The 21,590-nt window shown below is 37.9% G+C and overlaps 1 protein-coding gene across 1 annotated transcript in view; it reads right to left on the reverse strand.

Annotated features, from left to right (window-relative positions):
* Nucleotides 1–996: 996 nt before the first annotated feature.
* Nucleotides 997–21,590, reverse strand: part of PCSK1 (proprotein convertase subtilisin/kexin type 1) — a 41,589-nt gene continuing 20,995 nt past the window's right edge. The window contains exons 9-14 of the mRNA XM_045899040.3: nt 19,600–19,700; nt 12,166–12,399; nt 9,558–9,715; nt 7,743–7,876; nt 5,759–5,920; nt 997–4,094 (exon numbers count right to left, since the gene is read on the reverse strand). Of these exons, the coding sequence (XP_045754996.1) occupies nt 3,717–4,094; nt 5,759–5,920; nt 7,743–7,876; nt 9,558–9,715; nt 12,166–12,399; nt 19,600–19,700 (1,167 nt within the window). The 3' untranslated portion in view covers nt 997–3,716. The remainder of the gene's footprint in view (nt 4,095–5,758; nt 5,921–7,742; nt 7,877–9,557; nt 9,716–12,165; nt 12,400–19,599; nt 19,701–21,590) is intronic.

The raw sequence follows: 21,590 nt of genomic DNA on the forward strand, positions 1-21,590 counted from the left end.
TTGCTTGCATCACGTCCATTGGCCAAAACAAATCACAGGGTCAAACTCAACCTAGATGGCCTAGGAAACTACACTCTGTCTGCGGGGGCTGTGAGGGGTCGAGTAAATCATTATCATCATCATGTGTATTAGTACTATAGCCTTGAAAAATTAGGAGGCAGTTAGGAAAACCTTAATCTTCTTCCTTATGGATTTGAAATTGTATTTAAGAATTAACATTTATCTCAGTATGTATTTGGATTTGAACTTGCAGCCTGCACATGGCTAATGTAAAAGTTACCTCATGGGCAATCAAAAGAAAATAGCTATCTTCAGCCCTCATAGTGGGTAGACTTTGAAGATGGCTGGATTTCAAGGACAAAAGCCAGATAGAACCGTTCTTCTGGAATTCTTGAAAAATCATTTAGTTTGACTGAGTATGTATGATTTGGGAGAAAGGAATGGAGTCTGGGGAAAAACCAACCCCCCTGGGAGGAAGAGGTCAGATTCTGAAGTAGCAAGGTGGACATTCCAGTGATGGAGGTTTGAAGCAAGAGAGGAATGTGGGCCTGAGGATGAGAGATCAAAGTTGGAAGTTGGGAATTTCTAATGAAGTGACCTCCGGGGAGAGTTGAATGTCGAGCTACTGTATCTGGCCTTTAAATAAGTCATTTTTGAGGAATTGTTGCAAGTCCTTTCACACATAGTCAGCCCCTTTAGTTTCTGTTTTTCTTTTTTTCCTCAACACTTCAGTGAAGGCTCAGTCATACAAGTTTGAATGTTCTGAAAAAAGGAAAAGACTGAGCTATGAAGGAAAATGAAACATACTTATTAAGGTAAATTCTTAAATTGCCTTTGAGAAAGCCCATTTTTCTCAAAAGGAATTAACATCTTAATATAAACTTTCAACTTTTCTTTTTTTACAGTTCATTTGGGAAACACAGTAAGAGGAGATGGTTTTGTTGGAAACATGAACTTTTTCCTTTTTGACTTAGTGAGAAACCATTTATTCTTCTGATGTATAAGCATATTTTACATATTCTGGTTAATACATCAAGTGTATAATGTGGGAGTTCCCTTAAAGATGCTAAGACCACACATGTTAAACTCAGCTACGCATTGTATTAGGCTATTAGACAAATGTCACTTTTAATATCACAACACATATACATATTATACTTTTTTTTTTCACTGATAGAGGAACATGCCTTTCAAAAATATTTTATTGGATGAAACTTTCTTATTCTCAGGAAATTTTTGGTTCTTTAATATAATTTATTATGCCTTTTAAAATTCTGATAAAAGCATCGGTACATTATAAACACCTGTAAAGAAAATAGAGTTTAAAATTCTGAGGGAAATATTATATAAGTTTCCTCTTTTACATTTTCACAAAAATCCACACAGGCACTAAGAAAGACTGACAAAAATATTTTATGCCTGAACAATATACTCCAGGTTGGAAACATTCAAACATGACTTTATTTAAATATTAAAGCTTCTCTAGAGTGAAACTTTGGCTACAGTCCAATGAGTTGGTTGGGATTTCAACCAGGAAAAGATACTGTTAGAAGGATAAAAAAGAAAGCTTCATACAGTGAGCATGAAAGTAGGAAAGGGGAAACGATGAGTTTTTGTTTATTACCATTCATTGGCCTCTCTGGGCCTAAGGAGCTTTGTTTTTTAGTTGACAACTTATCTAATAACTCTCTGATCCTTTTTGGCTTTAATACTTTTTTGATGTGCTGCAATTTTCAAAATTCTGTCCAACACTCTGTATCAAACAACATGTGGAACTTCTAAGGATAGAGTGACACTGCAGTTGTTTTAGGAGAACATCCTTGAAGCATCCTGGGGATTGCTCTGCAAATACTTCGCTTGTGCACAGATACAAATGGTAGGCTAGGAGGTGAAACTTGGTCTTACCCACCACACTTCAAGCCATAGCAAGTGACAGACTCTAGTGTTCTCTTTCTGGTCTAGTTCACGTGTGGCTTTCTGAAGTTCCAACTTTAGGGAAGAATTACAAACAGCAAATGCAATGGGAGAATGCCAACATCGTAGATGACTGGAACCTTTGTGAGCGCCTAGAAATTGGGAAGCTAGGGGTTAGCAGTTAATGAATTCAGTATAAATGGCATCCAGGGGAGGTGAGATGAAACAAATATATCAAGCTAGATTTCAGAGGTACTTTCCGGGGTCTCAAATATCATTTTTCCCCACCTATGAATTAACCAGATCATGGCAAGTTCTCATAGTTATTGGTTATACATATCCTACCTGAAAGAAGTAGATGTTTGTTTGTTTGCTTGTTTTCCTGAATGCATTCACACTTTGTGTTGTTTCGTGCAGCAGTGGCAAAAAATGAAATTCTTGTTGGGTGCTGACCGGTAAGGTAGCCACTGTGAGCAACACGGAGCAGGACAACTCAGGGACCTTGCACTCAAATCTAGCTGGGCAGATTTCAACACAATTCAATGCTAGCCAACTGTTGCCAGGAGGGAAGGTGGGTCTGAGAATCAAGTTTTATGTGAAATTTCATATTTTCAGGAATCACTCATATTTATAAATCACTTGACATGCCAAACAAAATCTGCCTGAGGGACAAATGGGGCCTGTGGACTGCCAGTTTGTGTCCTCTTGAGTTGAATCCTGGAAGCTATTGAGTAAATATTTGAAAGCTATCAGTTGTAACATTGGGAAAGAGCCGTTAGTGGTAAGGAATGAACACTTAGTTTTAAAGATCCAGAAAAACCTGTTCAAATGAATACAATTTAAAAAACCAACAAAATCTTCCCTTGGCTCTCTCCATTATAAATATTTTCCTGTTTACACTGGTTTTCTGTGTCATGAGTGGTTTCCTGTTAGTATCGTTGAAAAAATATGACTAGGAATTTGCCAAGTCCCAAGTATAAGTTCTATTCTAAGAAAGTAATATGAATTAGTTCTCTCAGTATTCAGCTTGTGGCTGAGAAAGGAAATAGGTAACAAAAACCTTCATAAGGGGAAAGGGAGGAAGACCAAAGCACACACAAGTCCTGGTCAACTTTAGAGTCACAGAGGCCTCTACACAGCACACCAAGCCAAGAAAAATGGTCTAAAACTGCTCATACCATGTAACACAGATTTGGAGGACTGTTTCTGGATCTCAATGACTCAGCTTCTCCCCAAAATGACCAAATGGCCGCTCCCTGAATGAGTAGTGCTAGGGGGTAGAAAAGCCAAGGGTATGGGTCTAATTGTGAACTCTTCCATTAGAAACTTTCCAACCCTGTTGGGCTTCACAACTCAAAGAACCACGTGGAAAAGACAGGAGACAAGTTATAGGAGCAGTTTTATTTGCTCTCAATCTTTGCAGATTACTTCTTCAAATGAATCTCTGACCTGGGGGATGCCTTTTCTTTTGAGAAATGAAATGGGAGGGCTCAAGGAAGCATTCTAGTGTGGCGTGAGGACCACAAGCGAAATGAACTGTGGCTCCATAAAGAACAAAACATTTCACTTGTGCATGCGGGGAAGATGTGTTTTGAAGGAGTCATGATCAATTCAGGAAGTGGGATTTTTAACCTGAGCTCATCCCTTTCACATGTCTAGTTTGGGGAGCAAAAGCAAAAGTACCACAAAAGAATATTATAAGCATAAGAACCAACGGCCAAAACGACCACTTCAGACACAGACAAAAATCTAAGGGAAAGGAGGAAGCGTGAATATTTCCAACTCAGGACCACACACTGATGTCAATTTTCTTCCCTCAGAATGTCCACCAATGCCTGCAGCAGCCGGTCATCTCTGTGTTTGTAAGGTTTCGTGTTATAGAAAACATCAACATAGTCGTTATATAGACTGTCCTCAGAGTCTTTAAGCTGGGAAGGCTTGTTCAGCTTTTCCAGGGCTTCATAGAAATTTTCATAAGGGATATGGAGCTTTGCACTTGGAGACTTCTTTGGTGATTGCTTTGGGGGTGAGTTTTTGCTGAAAGCACTTTGTAGGAGTCTCAGCATGGCCTCGGATGGGGCTGCCTTCACCACCTCATCCCTTCTGCTCCCTGAACTGTCGCCATTGGGGCTTTTTGACGTGAGGGGGTTCTTGTTCAGGTTCTCTTGCGTGGGCTGCTCCTAAAACACAGAATGCCACCGACAAAAGGAAGAAGATTCCTCTTTAGAGCCAAGGCAGCCAGATGCAGCCCATGCCCACTGCCTACTCCTTGGGAGACTGTTGGAGAAGCAGAGAGAGTGTGAGGCCTAAGAAACATCTTAACTCAGGGTTCGGTCCTCACTTTTATACTTACTGATGTACCCCTGACACCTGTTTTATCTCCCTGAACTTCACCTATAAAATGCGGACAAGAATACTTTCATGTCTGGTGGTTTTGAAGACTGAAAGAGATGATGTATGTATTACTCTCCTTCACTTGTCTGCCTGCTCTAGTAGAATTCATTTTAGGGAATTTAATAAATTTGAATTCTATAATTTAAGTTGATAAATTTTGGATGAAAGAAAAAAATTTAAAAATAATACAGCTTCATCTTATGGAAAGAAAATAGCTGACCTTTCCCACTCCCTTTCCTCCCTGCCCATGTTTTGGGAGGAAGCTGATATTAAAATATTTAATAAGTCACACAGAAGGCACTAACCGTGCTTCATGTGCAAGAAGTTTCCTGGAGGCCCCATGTTCTGTCAGGAGCTACCCTTTCAGCCTCTGAGTTTTAAAAAGGGGTCTTGAGAAAGACGAGGGTGATGAACCGGGTAGGGCAGAACTGGAGATAGTGGAGAAGCAGCTCTTTGTCAACCATCGTGGAAGTATTCAACATTTTCACAACTACCGGGTCTTATTAATAGCCCTTAAGGAATCTTGGAGGGAGAAATACTCATAAAGTCAACTTGCCTCTGGGATAGTGAAGTGAGGCCCTTGGGTGGGGCCCCCGGGGGAGGGGGGAACTACTTTGCAGAATATAAATGGAGCTAGAATCTGAGCTGAGGACTTCACACAGCTAGTTTATAAGTTTCTTAAATAAATTTTATGTCTTTGTATCTTCCAAAATACCCGTCACTGAGTCAGATATCAGGAAAGCTCATTCTGGGAATTCTGATAACCTACCTCCTATATCTGAGGCACTGTGCTAGATGCTGGGGGATTAAGAGATAAAGAAAATGGGGTGCCTGCCCACTGTCTGATAAGGGAGAAGCCCATAACCTCAGTGGGCTGAGACACAGGAATGGGAATGACTGACTAGCTATCCTATGAAATTTTCTCAGAGAAATTGTGATTCAGTAGCTTCCCTCAGAGCTGCCAAGAAATGTTCGTTAAGGAATTAATAAACAGAAGCTTTCAGGACTTGGTCACTTGAGCCTTGGTTTTCTTTCTGGAAAATGAACATACTAATGCCTGTCTTCTCTAGGTACAGGGATCATTGATTAAATGAGACAATGTAAAAAAAAATCCTTAAAAACTAAGTGTAATACAGACATTGGGCATGTGTGATTGTGCATAAAGAGAGCTGGCTTTATAATTTGTTATGTCATAAATGGAGAAAAGTAATGTTAGAGAATTTCATAATTTTGAATTCAGTAATTTTGATTTCTAAATGTGGACAAAAGAATAAACTTAAAAAACATTAGACTTTTATGGAAAATAGTTTAGCACTCCCTTCCCTTTCCTCCCCACCCATGCTTGACTCACTCCCTGCTTGAAAGTTAGATCTAGCTCCCCTCACTACATTTTGACTATGGTTCAAAGAAAGAGTGTGCCAAGAACACTCAAGAACGGAGCCACACAGACCTGCCCTGGATCCACCATTTTCTCCACCCCTCTTCTGTCGTTCTGGACGGTGTTGTAGGGTGTGTACACACGAGATTGTTTCATGTGTTCCGGCTGAGAAGAGGTCCCGTGCAAAATCAGCTTCCAGTTGACAATTCTTCCTTCATTTTGCATTCTTCCAGACTAATGAATAAGCATACACATAATTTTAGGGTGTGTTCTAAGAAACATCAAACTCCGTAGGAATAACTATAAAATCTAATTTAAAAATTCAGCACATTGCATGGGTAGAGCACTATGTACAAAGAAGCAAGTCACTGGATTCACTGTTGCCATGAAAATGGCAGTTTACAGGTTTAAGGATTTAAAGCCTGATTATTTGCTTCATTTGATTAAAAAAGCAAAACTCTTTATATGAATGTTCTTTTCTGTTCTTGGAAAGTTGACTGTACCTTCTATAAATAGAATGATATTTAATAATTATCAATTTGTAGAAACATTCCAATGGGGGGGGAAAGCCTCTATTTATTTGATAGCCTTTAGTATTAACCAGCCCTTGAAAGCTGTATATTTATGGGAAGAGTAATAATTTTCAGACCCTCAACAATTATGCTAAAAATAATATGCTGAAATGTAAAATATCTAAAAAAAAAAATCCAGAAGTGCAGAGTCCGATTTTACAGACCTGATATAAAGTAGTCTCATCTTGATAAACAGATTTTCTTAGTTTTCTTAAAAATTGAGTTAGGGGTGCCTGGGTGGTGCAGTCAGTTAAGCATCTGACTCTTGGTTTTGACTCAGGTCATGATCTCAGGATGGTGAGATGGAGCCCCGCAATGGGCTCCGTGCTCAGTGAGGAGTCTGCTTGAGATTCTGTCTTCCTCTCCCTCTGCCCACCGCCCCCCAACTCCTGCCCGCTCATTCTGTCTAAAATAAATAAATAAATAAATAAACCTTAAAAAAAATTGAGTTAAAGAACAGAGGTCAAGTTCAACAATAGGACCACTTCCTAAGAACATTTTCTTGCTCTCCTTAGGGATGCAGGAATTTTACAGATTCTGGTTCTAAATCACAATGTTAGCAGTCTTTAGGAGAAAGCTATTCTCAAATTAAAAAGGGAACAATGACTATAGAACTTGTATTAATTTAATGGAAATCTTTAGGAATTTAAAATAAATTCTTTTTAAATAGTTATCTAGACTTTGAAATCTGGTGCTGAACTTGTAACACTTCTATCTTGGGAAAGGGCAGACCCAGAGCCCTATTCATTTATGTGCTTAGCCTGTAGAAAATGCTGGAGAAATGATCAAAAGTAGATAATTCAGATGTTTTTGGCTTTTTGTTCAGACACTCCTTACTCTATTTTTGTCACTGTGAGTTACAATTTCAGAAAGATACCGAAGAGTATTAGTAAACAGAGTGAAAGAGAAATGAGAAATTCTTTTCGTTTGTTTCATAACTGCAACAAAACAAAACAAAGAAGTCATATTAAATAACACACCAAAAAATAATAATAATAAAATAAATAAATAAATAAATAAATAAATAAATAAATAAATAACACACCTTCTCTAACAAGTAAATAGCCACCGCAGTAAATATCCATAAGAGTTTCTTCATGTGACCCCAGCAGAATGTCATAGCAAAGCTGCTGTAACATTTAACTATCTTTGTGAGTACAGGTGATTCTGGTGGCTGAGCAGGTCCTGTGGCTTGCTGCATTCTGACATTGGAACACTTGGATTTGTTACACTGTAACATTATTAACCAATGTATCTTCTTTTCTTTCTTATAGTATGGCTTATTTATTTATTTATTTAATCAATCAATTCAACCAATCTATAAAGCCAAGTGGGCAGAGATTGAAACACTACACCTTTTCCTTACTTTACTAGGGGGTGACCAGAGTTCCTTAGGGCCTTGATTAATGATGATACCAACCTTAAAGTACTTCAAACTGTTTAAAAGTGAGTCTGTGGTCGTCTATCTTTTCATTTATACTTACCATGTCTGTAATTCGCAAAGTCCAGGTGCCTATGGGATTCTCTCCCCACGTGTGAACAGACATGAAGTCCCAATTCTTAAAGCCATTAGGAGATGTATCCCGTTCTCTTTCAGCCAACAGTACAGTGCTGGTCCCTATTTTCATGCAACAAACATCAGTTAATGAATGTCCTAACGACTCTGAGAATAGGATATACTCTAGTATTTGCTAATTGAAAATGAAAAATGGGAGAGATTAGCCCTCCTAATTTTCCCTTTTTGTATAAGACCAAGATAGAGACATTCATTAAAAAAATGTTTTTATCCATAATAATTAGCATATTGCCTGGCATATAGCAAATTCTCAATAAATATTTTGGCAAAATATTGAATGAATTTATTGATTAAGGTTTATTTGAATAAGGAGAGCTCATAGAACTACATTTATAAACTATAGAGTCAAAGACCTAAAGTACATTTTAGTGGAACTACCATTTTTAAATTAAGAGGAAGTCTTGCAAATTTAACTGGTGCCTGAGCCTATAATTTAGTGTAGACCTAAAAAAATAAAGCTATATCAATTTAGTAATCTCTTGTCATATAGAAACTAGTAGTAGTTGTTAACTCTAAATTTTCAAATTCAAGCTCTCTATATATCTAAGTGAAATGGTCAAGTTAACTCTAGGGCCACCAATGAGAAAACATTCCACCCATACTTCAGGCCAACTCCAATATATCTAGAAAGGATAACTCCAAAATTAAGAGTCCAGTCCAAATCTCTAGGAAGCTTATATCCTCGAAGGAGATGATAAAGAGAGCTCATCTTTCCTCATACATAGCCTATAGCAATCAAATTTAGTCAGGTGAATCCTACTAAAACATGGAAGAGGATTAGGAAGCATTTCCTGGTTGGATTATAGTTTATGGTTCATAAGCTCTTCCCCATCCATGATCTAATTTGAGTTAGTACTTTCTCAGGAAAGGGCAATTGCCTGTATATAATATCATATGGCCTTTAGGATATCATCATGGAATATTTGTTAGTTTTCTCAGTCCTCTTTCATGGATGAGAATTCCTAATTTTTCAGTTGATTCCTAGGATGTGTCTGATATATCTGTCAGCGTTATTAATTAACTATCAGAGTACCTTCCACTAATGTGTTACCTAAGAGAAATGAATGATAGATCAGTGGTCTGGGAAAATGGAAACATTTTGAAAATGTGTAACTCCAGAAAGGTTTATTAATTGATATTATTTGAATAGACCTCATTCTCTGCTTATCAAAGGACCAGTGGGAATGAGCAGGCAGAGTTCTGATGCCAAGAAAAATGAAAAATAAGCATATTTTTTTAAGTCCTGAAAAACATCTACTGGGAAACTCAGTAGTATAAATAAAAAGAAAATGATTGATTTAAAAATTCAATATAAGTCAAGCAGAGAAAGTCAATTATCATATGGTTTCACTTATTTGGGGAACATAAGGAATAGCATGGAGGACATTAGGAGAAGGAAGGGAAAAATGGGGAGGGGGAATTGGAGGGAGAGATGAACCATGAGAGACTATGGACTCTGAGAAACAAATTAAGGGTTATAGAGCAGAAGGGGGTAGGAGGATGGGTTAGCCCGGTGATGGGTATTAAGGAGGGCACATGTTGCATGGAGCACTGGGTGTTATACGAAAACAATGAATCACGGAACACTACATCAAAAACTAATGATGTACTGTATGGTGACTAACATAACATAATAAAATTAAATTTAAAAAAAATAAAAATCAATATACTCTTAAAAATTTAAACAAATGATTTAAACTTGAGAAGTTTTTAAAAAGCTTACCAGCAGCAGAAGTGAGGGTAACATGAAGGTCTCCTCTTCGGGAATATTCAATCGTTGCTTCAAATTGCACATGTTCCAGGGACTTGATGGCGTTGTCTTGTCCTTCACAAGCTCTTGTTGGAATTTCAATGATAACTTCTCCATTACCTTTCAGGGCTCTAAATACATTTTTAAAAATCACTGAATAAAGTACATCTTTTCTTCTTTGCATTTTAGGCAAATATGTACACATTAGTCTTGACTAGATACTCAACTAAGCTTGTTGTCTCTCCCTGTTAATGAGTAGAACCCAATTCAGAAGTAGCTATAAATAAATTTTAAAGTATAAAAAATGTAAGGTTCTCACAGAAATACAAAAAAAATTCTACAATTTTTATGGATCACAGAAGACTACTAATAGCCAAAACAACCCTGAAAAAGAAGAACAAAGCTGGAGGCATTACACTTCCTCATTTGAAAATATATTTCAAAACTACAGTAATCAAAACAGTATGGTACTGGCATAAAGATAGACATACAAACCAATGTAACAGAATCTCTATAAACTTAGAATTATACCCATGCATATATGGTCAACTAATCTTCAAGGATGCCAAGAATACTCAATGGGGAAAGAGGAGTCTCTTCAGCAAAGGGTGTTGGGAAAACTGGATATCCACATGCAAAATAATGAAATTGGATGCATATCTAATGCCATACACAAAAATCAACGCAAAATGGAGTAAAGACTTAAACATAAGACCTGAAATTGTAAGTCTAGAAGAAAACATAGGGAAGAAGCTTCATGACATTGGTCTTGGCAGTGATTTCACAGTTAAGATGCCAAAGCACAGGCAATGAAAACAAGTGGGAATACGTCAAGCTAAAAATCTTCTGCATAGCAAAGGAAACCATCAACCGAATGAAAAGACAACCTACAAAATGGGAGAAAATATTGCAAAGGATGTATCTGATAAAGGGTTAACTTATAAAGTATATAAGGAACTCCTCAGCTCAATACAGAAAAGAAAATTAATAACCTGACTAAAAATGAGCCAAGTACTTTAAGAGACATTTCTCTAAAAAAGACATACCAATGGCTGACAGGTATATGAAAAAATTTTCAACTTCACTAATCATCAGGAAAATGCAAATCCAAACACCTGTCAGGATGGCTGTCACCAAGAAAAGCAAAAGACAACAAGTGTTGGAAGAGATGTGGAGAAATTGGAACCCTTGCACAATTGGTGGGAATGCAAAGTGGTACAGCCACTATTGAAAACAGTATAGAGGCTTCTCAAAAAATTAAAAAGAGAACTACCATATGATTCAGCAATACCACCTCTGGATATTTATCCAAAAATAATTGCAAACAGGATCTTGAAGACATCTCGTGTTCATTGCAGCACTATTCACAATGCCAAGATGTGGAAGTAACCTAAATGTCTATCAGCAGATGAAAGGATAAAGAAAATGTGGTATATACACACAATGGAATGTTAGCTTTACAAAAAGGATATTCTTCAATGTACAACAATATGGATAAACCTTGAAGACATTATGCTAGGTGAAATAAACAGGCCACAGAGAGAGAAATACTGCATAATTCCACTTACATGAGGTATCTAATATAGTCAAATTCATAGATTCAAAAAGTGGAATTGTGGTTGCATGGGTGTAGGGGAAGGGGAAAATGGAGAGTTACTAATCAACGGGCATAAAATTTCAGTTAAGCAAGATGAATATGTTCTAGAGATCAGCTATACAACAACTGTACTTAGAATCAACAATAATGTGTTGTACACTTAAAAATTAAAGAGGGTAGATCTCATGTTAAGTGTTCTTACCACAAGAAGATAAAATAGAAAAGAAAATGGTAAGGAGCACAGATACAAGAATACAATGCTTTTTGCTGTGGAATTGAATTCAGGCAGGTTTGCCTTGGACCCATCAAAAAGTGGTCCATTATTACTCCAATCGACCCTCTTAAGAAATGATACTATCTCCATAATGAATGTTCCCCAGGGCTCCCACCCTCAGATATTTTCTGTGAGTGGGTCTTTAGTAAAATCATGGTTGCCTTGATAAAATCAACAAAACAGTTATTCCAGATTCTGCTTCTTTAGCTGGATATAGTCTCTGTAAAAGCAGTATGATAGAGGATCCTTCACAAAAGAGAAATCATGAATCACACAGTACTGTGGCATGAAGTGAGGCTCTTCTGGAAATAGGTTTTGGATAATACTGGTTGACAAGTACTACATTTAATCAATTCTAAGATGCATTTTTTGAAAAAATTACCATAACATCTTTGAATTGGGGATTAATCTTAAAACTGATCATTGGTAATAGTTTAATTGGCAGTGATTTTTCTTAGTAATATATAAAACAATGATACATCTTGAACTGAAAGTAGATAGGCCAGGAAATGGAAAATGGAAACATGCTAATATGATTTGCAGATTTCCCATCTCTCAGTGATTCCCATGGACCCACAGGGAACTATGGCAAATGCTATCTCCATCTACTTCAGAAGGGTAGGTGAGAAAAAAATTAGGCAGAGTGACAAACGTTATAATCAAATATTGCCATGGGCACACATTTCTTTAAAATTCCTAAAGACACTTACCTGGGCTCAAAGTCATTGTCCTTTACCATACACTCTTTCTTCTCAGGCACACTGGTCCAGGTCCTGGGATCAGCTAAATCCACCAGAGCTTTGGCATTTAGCAACCCAAATCCAAATCGACTATTCACCATCAAGCCTGCTCCATTCTTTTTCCACCCAAGGTTATTGGCCAGTGGGTCATACTCAGAGGTCCAGACAACCAAGTGTTGCATGTCTCGCCAGGTAAGATTTGGACTGGAGGAGAAGTGACCCAGAATATTTTTCAGGAATAAAATTATGTTTCCTTATAAAAGTAAGTGTTAAAAACAAGCATCTACTGTTTGCAGATTATGAAGTGCCTTTTGCAAGTATACTTACATAATTCTGGTATGTATTTCTTTTGGAATGTCTTTTCATTCAGAATTTAAAATACAGTACTGAAAAGTTCTCCCATCTAAGTTAAGCTCCTACTATGAGTAAAATTTGGTCTTCAATATAGTAGAAATGTGGGATTTGGTCCCTGATTTTTAATTACTTAAATTTAAGTGGAACAAAAATTTTAAATGACAACACTTCCTTTATGTCTTCAGTCTTCTGTCTTCTGCTGTCTATTAACAGCCTTGGCACTTTCAACATTATGTACCCTGATGAGGCCTTGAATTTTTCTTAGGAAGAGTCACATTTTAAAGACACAGTCTGGTTACCTATCCTTAAATACTTTTGCCTCTTTTCCTTATATATCAAAATTAAGAGTATACTTATCTTGATGAGCAATGAGTAATACATAGAACTGTCAAATCACTGTATTTCACACCTGAAACTCATATAACACTGTATGTTAACTATACTGGAATTAAAATTTAAAACAAACAAATTGTCAAGAAACTCTTAGCTACTTGAGATCACTCTTGCAAGGTACTATGCTGAATACTTTAAGGATATCGAAGGAGGTGGTTCCTGTGTTTAGGAAGATTACAATCCAGCAAAGGACTAAGTCTTTGTATAACTCTAATGTATCCACTGAATGCAGTATTCATGGAGTCATGTATTACAGGAATTAGAGGAGGAAGAACTCTGGGGATGGAAGATCTGGGAAAGCTTTGCTGGAAGGAAGTGTTCTGTCTGAATTTTGAAGACTGGGTAGAATGTCAGGGAGTGGAGAGATGGAAAAGGGATGGGGCAAGAAAACAAAACCTACAAGGCAGAAAGTGCAGGCTGTGGCCAGAGTACAGTGAGTAGTCTGGTTGGTGGGAGCAGGGAAGTGTTTGATAGAGTACTGAGCCAGATAGTGAAGACCTTGCACGCCAGGAAAAGGAGCTTATACTTTATTCCCTGGGCAATGGGGAATCAAGGATTTTTGAGCAAGGAAATGGTATAATCAGAAGTCTTGGTAAGATTAATTTATCAGCATTGTAAGATACATCAGACATACTTGGGAATGTTGGGTCCATTAAAATGAAGATGCAGCCTTCCCAGATCACTCTATTTAAAATTTCAATTCTCCTCACAAACTCCTGAGCTCCCTTATCCTGGTTCTTTTTTTCTTTTATAGTACTTACCACCTTCTAACATACTGTGCAACTCATTTGTTCTGTATATTATTAATGTCTGTCTCCCTTGTTAGAAATAGCTGTAAGAAGGGCTGGGATTTTTATCTATCTAATTCTCTAATGTGTACCATTCAGAAGAATGCCAGGCCTAGGGTATATGCTGAATTAAACATTGGTTGGTTGAATGATTGAATGTGCCTAAGTGTTAGGTGGCCCCAATAATTTTAAAAACTTACTGCTATTAGTCATTAGATTCTTCCAAGATCACAAGTTTTTCCTTAGCTTTGAGACCTGTGTTGTTTCTATCAAGCCAATCAAGTGTTATTTAACAAAAAATATCCAAGTGTGTCTTTAGGTTTTCCATCTTAGAACTAAGTCGTGTAACAACCATCAGGGGAATCTGGCTCAATATGCTATCTTTCCCCAGAGCCCAAAATGTACTGGTTAAGCAATCCCCTAGTGACAAGAAAGAGGCAGCATACATTCTTAAACATTGAGGAGTCTGGTTCTTGGTTAAAATCCCACAGGCATATAACCAATTCAGACAATTAGAAGTTATTTCAAATCATGAGGTCAGAATAGGGAGTAACAGAAAGCACATCAAACAATTTCCTACCAAAGACCTATGTGATCTTCAGTAAGTCACTTCATTTCTCTGGGCCTGAGGTGACTCCTCTGTAAGACGAGAGGGTTGAGTATGATCATCTTCATAATTCTTTACAATTCAGACCTCCTATCTGTCCAATATCATAAATACTTCATTTAGATTGTGTTTCCATGTTGGCCAACCCACATTAAGGAATAATTAACTAGCTTAGCAGAAGTGGCTATTTTCTCAATGCAGAAACTAATTCTGTTCTATGAAGCATCTTATTAAAATTCTTGCTTCCTTCCAGTTTTTTTAAAGGAAGTTTTATCTAAAAGCCTCTTATCAGTGTGGTCAATGGGAAACACATCAATTTCCCATTTGGACCATCAGTGCAAACAGGTGTGTATATGGAAGTTGGGAAGAGGAAGTGTACTAGGGAGGTATAAGGAAGGCAGGGTTATAATAATCAAACACAAAGCATAGACTTTCTATAGCAGAACATTTACTTTATATTTAGTTGCAGGTTTTATTATTTTTATTTTCTTTTACCTATTCTTTGTAAAATATTCAAGGGAGCTTCACTGTCATGCAATTAGGAAAATGAAGCTTGTTTTCCTAACAGAGTTATTCTTCATTTGTGTGATTGCTTTTCAGAAATGAAAAGGAGTTGCTAACAATAGTGTATCTGATTCCTGACAGCCTTCCTTTGTTAATTAGTGCTCAACAGCATCCACAATAATTAAATTTTTAAAAACTGCATTAGGTTGCTAATCAAGGATATGTTTATAGAAAATAAGGGTTATGGAATTAAACATTGAAATTAAGCATTGCTTCTAATTAGTGTAGGTAAAGTAATCTGGAGACAAAATTCTAATGTGAAAAATCTTGCTACCTGGTTCAGCCTCTAAACACATGTAAGTACGCCTAGATATTAAAGATTTTCTAACCTGGAGACTTTCCAACATTGCACAATTCTGAGTCAAGGATTTCTTTGATGTGCTTTATCCAAAGGTTTTATGCAGCATTGAAATCCTATTTCCCTTCCTCTAGCCTTTCATGAAAACAGAAGATTGGTTCATCTGTATGTTTAATACCTCCACAGGTATAAAGGGATTCAGTGTTTTACTTCAGAATTTTTGTTCTCTATTAAAAATTATTCTGATTCCTTTGCTCTCTTCAGAAGACTGGGGTTGTTGCCTGCTATCTTTCTTAGGTATACTGACTGCTTAACAATAATGGTGCCAGAGGCATTAGTCCAAGGAATTCCTGTCTCTCATTGTATATATCTATAAATATATATATAATACACCTATTCAGTACCTTATCGAGCATCTTTACAACCACAGCTGGATGAGATTATAGGAAAACTTCTTACAGCTGTTTCTCGAAATTTAGTGAAGGTACTACCAGCATTAAAACTGGCTGGGATACTTGTTAAAAACAGGGATTCCTAGGCCACATATGATACTTAGGAATCTGAGTGGCTGGCATTAGGATTTAGGAGTCTGTCTACTAATTAAACTCCTAAGGTGATTGATTACGCTGGTGTTCAAGAAACACTCCTCCAGGAAGGGAAAGTACTCCTCTACACATATTTGAGCCAGGAACCATTCTTTCTCCTTCCTTCTCCTCTTCCCATTCCCCAGCATTCCAGCTATGTCTTCTTTTTTTTTTTTTAAAGATTTATTTATTTATTTATTTGAGAGAGAGAGAATGAGAGAGAGCAAGCATATGAGAGGGGGGGAGGGTCAGAGGGAGAAGCAGACTCCCTGCCGAGCAGGGAGCCTGATGCGGGACTCGATCCAGGGACTCCAGGACCAGGCGCCCCAGCTATGTCTTCTTTAATGTAGCATAATAAGTAATCTGCTTGTGACAAGGAACCATTTATGAGAAACTCAGGAGCACATGAGTTATGGCGGTCCTTGATCAGTATCAGTCTTCTTAACGCCCCTTTCTTTGAGGGGATGGCAGACTGCCATTGAGCATCTCCTCTCCCTTGCAGGGCTGTGGGAGGCAGTGTGGGACAGTAGTTCATGGCTCGGGTTTGAGATGGTCTGAACTTGCATCTCTTTGCGGGCTCTTGGTTACATTCCTCAACCTCTCTAAGCCTCAGTTTCTTCTTTTATAAAATGCGACTAATGATTTCTTTTTCACAAGGCTGTTGTAAGGGTTTGAATTAGTATTGCACACAAAGAGGTTAGCGCAGTGTCCAGCCCATAGGAAGAACCTGACAAATCCTAACGTTATTATTCTTGATAAATTTAGCCCACCATTGTTCTTCAGTATCCATAGTTGTTCCTTTAGCAGCACTTGGTTAAATTATTTCTCCCGATCTTGATTATCTAGGGGCACTTCTAGAAATACTGGCATTCAGAGTTTCTGAAATAATCATCTCCGTATAGACAATTGAATAGAGTTCAGAAAACCATCTATTTGAGAACGGACACTTCAAGAATTTCCCTGTACTTTGGCATGAAGTATAGAAAATGTAAGCTAGATTATGTCTATCTTACTGATGATTGAATTCAAAAGAAAGGAATTAAATTCTTATTATATGCACCAGGGAGATAATGGATTCTTAATCTCTCTTAAATCATGAACAGTGTGAGAATCTGATAGACCCTACAAGCCATTCCTTCAGAAAAATGTCATATACACACAAGCAATTCTGCATCTAGTTTCAAAGAAGTTCATGAACTGCTGGAAACTCATCCATGTTATTTCAGAGCAATCCATGAAGCTGCTGCTTTAAAACTAACCTATTAAAAATTAACTGAAGTTAATGAGGCTAGATGATTCTTAGATCATGTTCTCCTTGCACAGAAAAAAGTTTGAAATTTTAGAAATCAGAGGTTACAATTTTAAATTTTTCGGTTCTTACATGAAATTAATATTATATCTGTTCAGTGAGATGGGTGTTTCTATTATACTGGTCACTAGACAAGGATGGCTTAGGCCTGGCTAGTTACATTTACATGCATCTGATAGGTGTTGGGTAGAGAAGACTTAAAATTTTAAGGATTTTTTTTTTTAATAGCTCCTTGGAACTAACAGCTTATATCCTCAAATCATAAATATCCTAAGACTATTTTACCACCTCTATGAAACTGCTTGCCTTCATTGAAACTTATTTTCTTCTACTCTGGACTTTTCACCACCAAACTCAACAATTCATGTTGGATGATCTTTATTTGCTGATACCTTCAATTTCAAATCAGAGAATCTTATAAAGGAAAGAGGTTTGAAAAAAAATGGTATGATTCGACCCCTCCATTTTCTAGATGGTAAATTAAGCCCTCAATTGGAGATTAACTTGCCTAAGGTCACATAGCTAGTGATATGCCTAGAACCTGAAGCCATGTGTTCCTTGCACTTTTGAGTGCTTAGATTATTTTTCTCTGAATCCAAATTCAAGGATCTGCTAATGCCATTTTCCCTTGTGTTCATAGACTCTGCCCCCTGTCCATTCCCTTCCTGTTACAAATAAACTCACATTCTGAATTTAGCTCTTCTGCTGGGCCCCAGAGCTTCCAGTGTCCCTGTTTCTGACTGAGCCCCTGGATTTGCTCTTCCCTTACCAGACATCTTCCCAGCCCCTCCAAGTGGGTGAATTCTTGGTACAAACCTTGCTAGGCCTGTCTTTCTTAGCCACTGTGGCCATCTCATAGCTGAGATACCAGGACAAAACTATAACTCACAGGTGGCCCCAGGGCTCTTGGATCTATGTTGGACTCTCCAGAACAAAGACTTAGCAACTTCAGGGGTTTTCCAGCTATGGCAGAGGCTAAGGTATTCTATTTTTCTGCTATTATGAACCTTGTCTACTGAATATGACATGAGGAGAATGCTTTGTTCTCTCTCTAGAGAATATAGATATTCTTCTAGGATAACCTTCTTATTAGGAAGGATAATAGTAACTTAGAAATTTCACCACTTCCTCTATCATGCAACCATAGCATCTGACTATATGTTTAAAGTGTTCTCACCACCAGAAAGCAGAAACAAGGACAAATAAAAAGCTGTGGGTACACAGTGTGCATCAGTTAGATTGTTTTCCCTCTGTATTAAGAGGTGGACTATTGGGTAACCAATATGAGGAACGAAATACTGTTAAGTATACTGTTAAATCCCTTTTTAACATCACACACTAAAATTCGAGGGGAATTTAAACTTATATATGGTAAAGGAACCATAATAAAAGGCATATCAATAAATGTTTATCAAATTTGGGGTTGTAAATATTTTTCTGAGCATGAAAGCAAAGGAAAATGCCTTAAAAGGACAGACAAATATAACTGTACACATACTAACTTCATTGCAATAAAAATTACTTATAAATAAAATTAAAAGGTAAATGTCAAACTAACCAAGCATTAATAACTTCTTGAAACTAAGGCCATAAAACAAAATCAAGGTCATAAACGAGCAATCACAGATGACAAATGGCCAAAGAATATAAGATACTGAGCTTCACTGCTAGTGAAATGAAGGCATATAAAGTTGAGATACCATTTTCTCCTATCAAAATAGCAAACATTTAAAAGATGATAAAAGTAACTTTGGTAAGGAAATTGGCGCTTTTACACATACAGAGTTGGTGGGAAAATAAAATGATACAATCTTCCTGAACAGTAACTTGTCATTGTGTACCAAAATCATTAAAACATGCACACCCTTTGACCCAGAAATTCTAATCAGGGGTGTTTGTCCTGAGGATATTACCAATATTTATGGATGAAAGAGGGTATCTAAACATAACTCAATGACTTTAATATAATTTGCATTTATATAATGAGATACTACAAAAAGATAAAAATTCTGTTTTTAATTCTCATGTCCTTTGAGATGTTAGATCAGCTCTAGGACTGGGCTTATATAATCTGGAAAAAAAAAAAGGAAGTTCTATAAGCTTGTTGTTCCCAATACTACCCACAGGAAGTTATCTGCACCAAGTCTCTCCTGGTGGGAAGAAACAGAAGTGAAAAGACCTTGCAGCTGAGTGGGAGGGAAATTGGGAGGAAAGCATGAATTTGTAAAGGTCAAGGAACATTGATTTAGTCATGAGAATGTGCTCTTAAAAGATTATAGGGTAGATTTAAAAAAATTGCAATTATGTGTATGCGGAGGTCCCAATTTTGTAAGATATGTGTGTGTTAAATCTACATTGGGATGTTAACAGGAAGAGAGCTTATTTTTATGATTATTTTTTATAGTTTCCTAAGTTTTCTATTGTAACCATAACTCAGAAAACAAGATATGTTGTTAATAAGAAGAAGGAGAGGCAGCAAAGGTGATTACAAGTTTCCTGGACCTTACTTTGCTTCCAGCGCTAGAGCGAAGATGCCAGCAGCCAGGGGTGCCGAGGCCGAGGTGCCCGTGTGGGTCTCTGTGCAGTCGTTGTGCAGGTCAGCACTTGTCTGGGTAGCATCCGGAGGGAAAGAAATGCGGGAGAACATGTGAGGAGGGTGCCCCTCTCCCTGGGGGTTAACCCTACCTATGGCCGCATCTGCTATGATCAGGAAACTCAGCTGATTCGCTTCCCTACTTCCTCCTCTAAACCACAGGCGGATGTTTGCCATCTGCTGATATTTTAGTTCATGCTCCTCTATATGCAACTTGTCTATAATTCTGGCATCAGACTGCCTTTTCTGGGTCTGAAGTACTCCCACTATGAATATTTTCTCTTCTGAGTTTCCCAAACGAAACGCTGTCTGTGAAGAAGGGACAGTTTCAAAATCACTGTGAATCATGCTGGCCCATTAATCATCAGGTCCATTGTGTGTGGTCTGGCATATTTAGAAATTCTGCCTCATGCAAAATTCCCTTTTGCCTTCAGAATTGACATTTGACTCTCTTCGGCACAAGGATGGAAAACCATCTGATTTGGGCCACTTGAGCTACTTGCACAAAATGTGTTCAGTGTGTAGTTTGCGCTCACTGTTGACATAATTTGATGGCCCTGAGTTAGCATATTTGCACTTCGGTGAAAATGGTGTTTTTCAACCAAAGAGTGTGCTAGACTCTGATCTGGTTTCAAATTGTAAAACTGCTACTCAGTAGATGTGTCCCATGGGCATGTCACTCTATAGAATGAGGTTGACATTTCCTGACTCATATTCTGAGGTCGAAATGAGATCCTGTCTGTGAAAGCATTCTTACACAATATTACTGCATGTAAGGAATTACCCGGGCTAATGTTAGCTTAATGAAGAGGTTGCCAAGACTGAAGGGAAGAAACCAAAAAGACTTCCAATCAGGCTGCCTTAAGGACCACAGTGGTGCTGGTTGAGCAAGTCACCAGGCCAAAGGATTACTAACAAGACACCCACCCGGGCTCCCACATTATCATTTTTAGCTAGAGATTTCAATGTGTGGGAGGGAGGTGTAAAAAAATAATTTGTTCTATTATCACCTCCTTTGGCTTCCCACTTGGAGTCACTGAATTTCGCAAGTTATGGCGGCACTGCTCCTTAGAGGGCTGAGGAAGCAAGGCTGCTCTTTTTCCCTACTGACGCACGTAAGCCCCCAGAGCTGACTGAGCTGAGGATGGGGTTTGCGTAAGACAAAGGCTATGTTATTGCCAGTGTCTCAAATAGAATCCACCAGCTGTCACTCCTCTGGCTGACTTACCTAAGGAGAGATCTTTACGAAGATGGAAACTTCCTCGGGCTTCAGAGTGCAGTAGCTCAGCTGAGGGCCAGTCTGTGCAATGCTGACTGAAATGCCTACCAGGCCATTTTCTGCAAAGCAACTTTAGACACCCCCAGGGGCTCTGAACACAAGGGGGACACATGTCTGATACGCCTCTTTCAAAGGCTAACAACTACTCCTGTCGTAAACAATTCCTGGAGAGAACATCACCATCTATTATTTGAGTAATTGAATTGGGCATGAGAAGGGGGCCAGTGCTTTTAAGTTGAGCCTAGGGTTTTACCATCTAAACTAGAGTGAGTTGCAGAAATGGGCAGAATTCCAGAATAGTGATCTTGTATGAAAAAAGAGTACTGACAATTTTCTTCGAGATGCCATTCATAGGAATTTTACACACATTCCAATGTCTAATTATTATGGGGTTCACCCACACTCTCATTGAATCATGACCTATTATTCCACTGAGATTACAATGTACAGGCTTTAGCCGGCTGGTTCTTTCTACATCAGGAGTTAAGTTTGGGGCCATATATTTTAGAATTAGAAGTCCCTCTCTTTGCTCTCAGAGCCCCCGGATGGCCCTTCATCACTGTGCCCTTGAAGGGAAATCCAGTAATTGCCCTTGGCAGTCTGACTCATAGAAGTGAAGGCACAGC

This window comes from Mirounga angustirostris, unplaced genomic scaffold (assembly GCF_029215605.1).
Source record: "Mirounga angustirostris isolate CCGP_5_RB_7025 unplaced genomic scaffold, mMirAng1.0.hap1 SCAF_7, whole genome shotgun sequence".
In the NCBI taxonomy this organism is placed as follows: domain Eukaryota; kingdom Metazoa; phylum Chordata; class Mammalia; order Carnivora; family Phocidae; genus Mirounga; species Mirounga angustirostris.